Source organism: Haemaphysalis longicornis, unplaced genomic scaffold (assembly GCF_048455015.1).
Source record: "Haemaphysalis longicornis isolate Haplotype H1 unplaced genomic scaffold, Haemaphysalis longicornis Haplotype H1 scaffold_5, whole genome shotgun sequence".
Classification (NCBI taxonomy): Eukaryota; Metazoa; Arthropoda; class Arachnida; order Ixodida; family Ixodidae; genus Haemaphysalis; species Haemaphysalis longicornis.
In genome coordinates this window covers 4,991,412-5,000,229 of record NW_027526385.1, presented here as the reverse complement: position 1 = coordinate 5,000,229, position 8,818 = coordinate 4,991,412, and the positions used below count along the sequence as shown (strand labels likewise).

Sequence of the window (8,818 nt, the reverse complement as noted above, 5' to 3'; positions counted from 1 at the left end):
TCTTCTTTCACTCGTGTCTGTTTATTTACGCTGCCGTTCAAAGATGTCTTGCTTGGCACCCCGTACCATCATGTATGGGAGTGCCCTCCCCTCTTAGGAGCAGTGGGTGGTATGCCAGACCAGATTGGACGCAGGGACTCAGCGCAACTTAGTGAAGGCCAAGACCGCCAGAGAACAAGGAATCATTGAGAACAGACTCCTCCGTTGGGCAGGTGGCCTCATCAGCACCACAGCTCGCTAAATAAAGGTTTATTGCTCATTTTCCTGCAATGACCGAAAAAAAAAGTAGCAATCGTTGGAGCAGAGCTATCTTGTTTGTGTGTGTTGTGTGTCCCTGACGAGTGAACCATAAAATTTGGCAGCCCACTTTCCCTGAGGAAGTCATTGAGTGCATGGAATGCGAATAGGATCGTCCCGTGTACGTACGGGGGAAGCCAGGAGGCAGACAAATAGGCATGTGCCAGGTACATTTAATCAACTACCAATCAATCTCCAGCACAGCCACGGGCCTTCAGTGCATCAGTAGTTATGAACCTATGATCAAATATATTGTTCAGAATCTGTCGGTCTACTTATAAAGCCGGACAGGTACGTGCTGCTGTCGGCGCTGCTGCCGCTGATGCGAGAAGGCGCGATTGTCGCCATCGTCACAGCACGCCGCAGTATCCGTGTGATGGTGCTCTCAACTCAGTGTCACTGACCAGCGTCACCAGAGCCGTCTGGACGGTTTTAAGCGTCACTGACCGGCACAGCCTTGGGTCCTGCGGAATACGTGTAGTAGTCGGACGAAGGCAGCTTGATGGTCATCTGGTTGCCGGAGCGCCCTGCAGCGGCTGCTTGGCTCTTCCGCCATGGCATCGAAGCAAGGGGAGCTCTTTGTCGAAGCGGTTGTACGGGGCCCCTGCGCTCACCAGTCGATTCCGTCGATCAGCGACGCTGTTGCTTCCCAATTCGTTGTGCCTTCTTTTTCCCCTGCCTATTTGCGGTGATTGATGGTTCGAGAAGGCAAACAGCAGGAGTAACCGCCAGTTGTTTTCTTCGATGAACCGTCTCCAGGAGGCATCCAGCAGGTCACGGCATGGCGCCTCTGGAGCAGAGGCTCGAAAGAGACTTGCTCCTTGCCACCCTTGTCGACATCTACAAGCAGGGTGCACTCTTCTTCCTGCTCTTCAAGGAGCATGTCGACGTCTTCAGGTGCGCCGTCTCCCCGCCTACTTGCATCGCCCTCCTACCACGCACCAAAAATGCTCCGGAGAAGCTTACTGCAAAGATGACTTGCAAGCGCAGATTGTCCGGGAGCTCACGGAATCCAGGGCGAGTCCCAACGTCGTCTTCTTCTTCGACCTTTAGCTGCACGAAGCACCCCGATGTTCAATTAGCCGCTTCGGTGTCCATCAGTCTATTTTTCACGGCCTGCTAAGTACTCAGCAAACTATGTGTTTTCCGTGCTTTTTTTTCACCAATATTCTGCAATGGTAAGTACAATACGCGAATGCACAGGCATGGTTTCATGGCAATTTCTGCTTTTTTTGGCGTATCGATTTAATTGAATGCCGGAGTTGACATGTCATTATGTTTTCTTGTTCTACCCGACACTACACTAAAAACTCGTTTACAAGGTCCCGTAATTATTTATTGTTAAAAGCAAAAGATGGGCTCCGGGTAGTTAGAGTTCCCGATGCAGAAAATAGAGCCTCGGTTAGAACTCAACAGCGAACAGGCGAAAACGCTGTTCTTTAATGCCTGCGCTAAATGTGTCCACGCACGCAGACAAGCCCTCGCAAGAGATTCATGGTAGCTTAGGTACTTCTGCACTAATTTCGTGCTCCTTCCTTTCATTACAGTCTATAATGTAAGGATAAATTGTATGTATCGTGTTTGTGTTTGTAATCATCCAGAAGAATAATACAACCCTACGTTGTGGAGCATTCGCTCCACGTATCTTAACGTCTGCTTATGGTGGACCAGTCCGACTGCCTGGTGTTCAAGACAACCCATTCTATGTAGACCAACGACCTGAAATTGCCCTCCAGGGAAATGACTTCAACTGAGAAAACAACGATGCCGCTTTTTCACGATGATGTACTCTATTGGCTGAAAACTTAGGGGGGTGGTAAGGCCATCTGCGTCCTGTTGAAATTGTAGTGAGAGCGTGCGAATACTTTGCCTGCTGTATCAATCCTGGACCCAGACGCCGATATAAATTAAACCGAAATAAAAGTGTTTTACATTTTCAAACAGCTTTACCGAAAGCAGAAAGAAAGAGAGGAATACCTAATCAATGAATACTTGAATTTAAGGATAGACATTAGCAGGACATAAGTGGATGGTAGTTGGCGCTGTATAGCTGAAGTGGAACCCGCGGCGGTGGCTCAGTGGCTAAGGCATTGTGCTGCTGAGCACGAGGACGCAGATTCGATTTCCAGCCGCGGCGGGCGCTTTTCTGATGGGGGCGAAAAGCAAAAACGCCCGTGTGTACGAGATTTCTGAGCACGTTAAAGATCCCCTGGTGGTCAAAATTAATCTGGAGCCCTCCACTATGGCGCGCCTCATCGCCTGCGTTGCGTCGCCGCGTTAAACCCTACAATCAATCAGTCAATCAATCAATCAATCAATCAATAGCTGAAGTGGAAAAGTGCTAAATTTTTGAAAAGGGGCATAAAAAAAATTACGCCCACCTCCTCTCGCGGGAACCCTGGTGTGATGCGACGCTGAGGAGGGTTCAAGCGCACGCGGAGAGCAACCGTCGACCGAAAGGCCGCCGGAGAGCGGCACACCGGTTATATGCGCAGCGCGCCCGAAGGAGAGGAGACCGCGGAGAGAGAGAGAGAGAGTACTGCACATGCGCAGCACCGCGCGCAGCGCGGCCCACCGGCGGAGGGAGAGCGCGCTGGGCCGCACACCCGCAGATGTTGAGAGAGAGTGTAAGCTCTCACCTGGGCACGCGCCGGCGCCAGTGCGTCTGCCGCGGCTATGACGCAACACAATCCAACACAATCCAGTTTAATCCAATCCAAATCCAATCCAATCCAATCCAAGCCAAGCCAAGCCAAGCCAAGCCAAGCCAAGCCAATCGAACTCAAATCGAATCCAATCCAAGCAAAGCCAAGCCAAGCCAAGCCAAGTCAAGCCAATCGAATCCAATCCAATGCCCCTCGCAAGAGAGTGTTCGCTATCGGAGAGGAGAGGGGTGAGCAGAGGAGAGTGCGGACGCCGACGACGACGACGGACGCACGGAGGAAGGACAGGGCCGCCGACAAGAGATGTTCTCAGCGTCGTATCTAAAAGAGTGACAACACAAGACGTACGGCAGCGCTTGTAAGCTGTCGCCTTCTGTTGTCAGCATTTTCAAGTTGATTCCATTCAACAAGGCTTATGGCGACAACACCTGGCGGCTTTTGGGTAAGCAGGCAATGAAGAACAGCACGTGCTGGTGCGTGGATATTGCAGCATGCGAAAGATTCTCACGAGGGCAAATTTAGCTCGTAGCCCTCCACTACTGTGCTGCTCATTACCTGGAGCGTGTAGCCACAGTACGAATGTTACGTGTGTGGTCCATCGCACAGGTGATGCAACGCCCTAGCTACTGATCACGAGTTGGCGCTTTGGTTTGTTGTGTTTTATGTTGAACCCGACGCTGTTTTCGTCGGGGCCAGAGCAGACACCACCGCAGCCGTCGGCGTCACAACAAGAAGTACTTTATTCAAGCACGCCCCCCTGTGTCCCTTGTCACGGGCGGCGCCACTAGACAGCTGGCTGAAACCAGGTGACACCACAACACCTCCTTCCTTCAAGAACTTGTGTAGCTTTACAAGTTCAGACGGGCTGGTGGAACTACACGACGACCACTACGCGTTCTCACAACACCATCGTCTCGATGGTCACTGCCGACATCTGTTGCTACGTTCGGTGCAGCGTTCGGTATCTCCACCGTTGGATTTGCAGGAGAAGCACCCTGCGTTGTGTCCATAGGAATTCTAGGGTCTGTTTGATTCGGCTGTGAGAACCCCGACAGGTGTCGCCGATTACGCTGCAGGACTGCACCTTGATCAGTCTCTACAATATAACAGCGAGGTCGTTGGCCCTCACTTAACACCGTAGCTCGAACTCCTTCGGTTTGAACCCACACTCCTTCTCCCGCCTCCAGCAGAGACAGTGGCCTGGCTTGATGGTGTTGGTTGAAGTTGCACTCACTTTTGATCTTGTAAGATGCATCACTGGTGGCCACTGTGTCTCTAGCAGGCCAGGACGGTTGCAGCAACTGTTTCATCTTCGGTAAGCGAGTTCTGAGTTGCCTTCCCATTAGGAGTTGAGCTGGGCTGAAGCCATTCACGCCCGGGGTATCTCTGTAGCTGAGTAAAGCTAGATGTGGGTCACTCGATTTGACAAGCAGTTCTTTCACCGTGCGGACCATCCTTTCAGCCTCTCCGTTTGACTGAGGAAAGTGCGGGCTGCTGGTCACAACGGTGAACCCATAGGAGTCGGCAAACCTCTTGAGCTCATGGGAAGAAAAGGGTGGCCCGTTATCCGATCTCACAACTTCTGGGATACCATGTCGAGCAAATATGCTCTTGAGCACCTGGACGACTGCAGAAGCTGTGGGCGACCGTAAGGTAATAACCTCAGGGTAGCGGGAGTAATAATCCACGAGGAGCAAAAACGTTTGTCCTTTGCTGTGGAAGAGATCCATGCCCAGAACCTCCCATGGGCGGCTCGGTAAGGGTGTGGAAATAAGTGGCTCCGCTGGATTAATCCGAGTGCGTGCACACTGTTCGCATCGGGCTACCATGGACTCGATGTCTTTAGCAATCCCCGGCCACCACACCGAGTCTCTGGCTTTCGCTTTGCACCGGTGCACTCGCCATCCGTGCTTTGGGCTATTTTGACGTCATCCGGATTCAATGGCAAAGTTGAGGATGCGTTGCTAACAACTTCTGTTGCGAACAACTCCACCGAGTCAAGGGGAGAAGAAACCTTCGGTGGTATCCTTGAGAGAGCATCAGCAGTTGCTAGTAGTTTCCCTGGGACATACTGCATGGTGAACTGGTAGTGCATGAGCTTGAGGCGCAGTCTTTGAACACGAGGAGGGAGCATATCCAGTTCCATTTCGCTAAACAGAGTGACTAGTGGTTGATGATCCGTTTCCACGGCAAAGTTTATGCTCCGTACGAACTCATCGAACCTGCGCATTGCCCATGTCGCCGCAAGAGCTTCCTTCTCTGTCTGACTATACCTCTGTTCCGTGACCGTCATGAAGCGAGAAGCAAAAGCCACTGGTCGACGTTCTCCTGAAGGCTGCGTTTGAAGTAAGACTGCTCCAAGTCCGAAAGAACTGGCATCCACCGAAATCGTGGTGGCGTAGGAGGGGTGATATTTAGCCATGCACCTATCTGATACCAGCAGTTGCTTGATCTTGCTGAAGGCTGACTCTTGTTCGTGGTTCCAGGACCAGGCCGTTTTCTTGCTCAGAAGCGCGCGCAGGGGTGCTGTAATCTCGGAGATGTTAGGGAGGAACCTAGCTAGGTGGCTCACCATCCCGAGAAGTCGGCGAAGTTCGGCGATGTCCTTGGGCGCTTCAAGAGTCTTGAGAGCCTCCAACTTTTCTGGATCGGGTCTGATGCCATCGGCTGAGACAACCACACCTAGGAAAGGCACTTCCGACACACCAAAGCAGCACTTGTCTCGATTTAGAGTTATTCCGGCTTTGGAGAGACGACAGAGGATTTGCTCCAAACGGGCATCGTGCTCTTCCTTGTCGCGAGCGAAGACAAGGAAGTCGTCAATCATATTTGCCACACCTTCTTGACCCTCGAGGATCCTTGCCACCTGCTTCTGAAAATATTCAGGAGCCGATGTGATACCGAACGGCAGGCGACAAAAACAGTATCGACCAAAAGGCGTTACAAATGTTGTCAACTCTTGAGACTCTGGAGCAAGCTTGACCTGGTGAAACCCTGCTGTAGCGTCAGCTTAGAAAAAACTTTTGCGTCGCCTATCAGACCAAGAACTTGCTCGACGGTTGGCAATATGTGGCGTTCTCGAAGTACGAACTCATTCAGACGAGTCAGGTCAACACAAAGTCGGTAACCACCCGAGGCTTTTGGAACTGCCACGAGTCCCGCACACTAATGTATTGGCTTATCTATCCGACGAATGACCCCGTCGGCCTCCATTCTCTCGAGTTCTTGTCGAACCACCCCTTGCAGTGGGATGGGGACACGTCTAGGTGCACTGAGTGAAAATGGTACGGCGTCAGGTTTCAGTCTGATTTGGTACTCTTCTTTCAACGTGCCGAGGCCCTTAAACAGTTCCGCATGATGCTTCGAAGGGGGAGTCGCTACGTCTCCAAGAAATTTAACGACCTCCAGTGCCTGCAGCGTGGGGAAACCCAGTAGTGGAGTTGTGAGTGACTGCACCACATAGAGTCGCTGTTCACATCATTTCCCTTGCCACAAGAGCTGGGCGACGTACGATCCCAGCACATGAAGCAGTTGCCCTCCTGGACCAGTCAACAAGTTGTCCACTTTGTCGAGCTGAAGGGGTACTGCAGGGAAATCAGCTGGCACTGCCGAAACTTCCGCACCGGAGTCCACCTTGAAAGAGGCCGTGCAATTGTCTACCGTGACATCCACGTACTTGGCGTGCGCGGGTGCGACGACCGTATGCAAGTGGATAGTGGCGAGCTTGGTCGCGTTTGCTTTGCGGGAACGACATACCTCAGCAAAATGTACTTTCTTTCGGCAATGATTGCAGAGGGACGCACGTGCTGAGCATTCTGAGCGAGGATGCGGCAAACGTCCGCAGAAAGAACAAGTAGCGGCACCGGAGAGTTCTGTCTTGAGCGGCGCATACCGCTGCCTGCCCTCCGGACGTCGCGGCGCTTTGTGAGCTTTGGCTGCGTCTAGTTCGACTGGTGAAAATCCTCCAACGGTTCCTTTTGCCGTTTTTTCTTTCTCGGCGTCTTCCCACTGCCGCGCCTGAGTCCAAGCTTCCTTTAGCGACAACTTGGAATTACGGCACAACTGCTCCGAGAGGCGAGCATCTCTGAGGCCGACCACGAACCTATCCCGCACGAGGCGCTCTTCGACTTGAACAGACGGGTAGTTGCAGCGCTTCACAAGTCTGCATAATTCTGCGTAATAAGCGTCGACACTTTCGCCAGGTTCCTGAGTGCGCTTATGAAAGCGAGAGGAGTCATAGAGCTCGTTAGCCGGGTGCACGAAGTGTTCGGTAAAACGCTTGACGACGGTCTCGTAGGAGAGCAGCTCGTCCGCAGAAAGCGAGAAAGTGTCGAGCAGAGGTCGACTTTCGGGGCCCATACAGTACAAAAGTGAGCGTACTTGCACTTCAGCAGAGGCGTGGCATACTCCGGAGACCGCTGCGTAGTCCTCGTAACGTGTTTTCCACGTTGGCCTAGACGCAGCGTTGTTGAAGTCGAACGCGTCGGGTTGCCGAAGCGAAATCCCGAGCCACTTGCATTCAGGAGTCTGTTGCTCGTCGGCCATAATTTCTTCTTCTGCCACAGTAAGGATAAGTGAAGGCGTCTATTCGACCACTTCTGACCCCATGTTGTGTTTTATGTTGACCCCGACGCTGTTTTCGTCGGGGCCAGAGCAGACACCACTTTAGCCGTCGGCGTCACAACAAGAAGTACTTTATTCAAGCACGCCCCCCTGTGTCCCTTGTCACGGGCGGCGCCACTAGACAGCTGGCTGAAACCAGGTGACACCACAGCATGGTTCTCGGTAACGGCCGCACTTTAGTAACAATTAACCAATCGGTTGCCTCCCATTACGGAGGTTGCATAAGATCCCAAAATAATATCTATTATTTATATAACTTAGGGGTGTTTTATTATCTTGTCAACAATACGGCAGATTGAATGAGTAAAATATTTTCAGTATTTTTTACTGATCACTTCGTTCTTGATCACCCAGCGTTCTTTGTTGATTGAAGTACATGAAAAGCAGGAGTGGGTTCCAGAAACAGGCGTGTCATTACATTCCTATATTTCCCATAGACGTAACAGAGCAACGTATAAGTTACAAAAATGAAACATTGCTTAGAAGCCCCTTTATTCGTCTAGTGCGCACACGTATGAAGTTATAATTGGGGTTTCAAACCACATTTTCTGGCAACACTGCTTCGGTAACCGTTTTCAGCCGTAGAACTTGAAACGAAAACATGGTTTTAAAACGATTGTAATTATACTTACTTAAAAACTTCACGCCTCTTTGTACACTCAAAAACCCTTTCCCTGCGTTTTTTACTCTGATTGAATAGTATGCGGGAATCTCATCTAAATACAGCCATAACTTCATCGCTCTCAACACTTTATTTGGGTGTTATGTGGGTTGTTAAGAAGCCTTAAATAGCCGTCAAAAAGGCGATCATGACAAGCTATGGTCTTGATCCATTTCCGTATTGCTCAGCAGAATTGTTGCAGCATTTATTGGCTACAACATGGCACGAGCCCATGGCACGAGCGGGGGGTACGAACTGCAATTGTGCAATTCAGTATTCTCCAGACTAGTAAAATTTTTCCACGAAAATTTGCTGTCTATAGATAAGTGCGTCGTTTTATTTTATTTTTTTGACGCACGAGTAAAGGGTTGTTTTATTTAGAACCTGCTTGCATTTGACCACGACGAGTCAGTTTGTACGATCGTGGCACACATTTGAAGAAGCAGAGAAAGAAGAAGAACGCAACTTCAAAATTCAGCCATCGGCCAGTCCGGGACCGCGCACTGGGGTAAGGCGACCTAGTCCTGTCACAGACCCGTTACAAGTCGGAGGCTCGTCAGTACAAAATCCCCTC

The 8,818-nt window shown here is 51.0% G+C and overlaps 1 protein-coding gene across 1 annotated transcript; it reads right to left on the bottom strand.

The window, feature by feature from the left end:
* Window positions 1-5,173: 5,173 nt before the first annotated feature.
* On the bottom strand, window positions 5,174-7,611 carry LOC144138979 (uncharacterized). The gene is made up of 3 exons (XM_077671483.1): window positions 6,824-7,611; window positions 5,533-5,642; window positions 5,174-5,182 (listed from the first exon to the last, which is right to left on the bottom strand). The coding sequence occupies exons 1-3, from the start codon at window positions 7,503-7,505 to the stop codon at window positions 5,174-5,176; spliced, it is 801 nt and encodes a 266-aa protein (XP_077527609.1). The 5' UTR covers window positions 7,506-7,611.
* Between the last annotated feature and the right edge of the window lie 1,207 nt (window positions 7,612-8,818).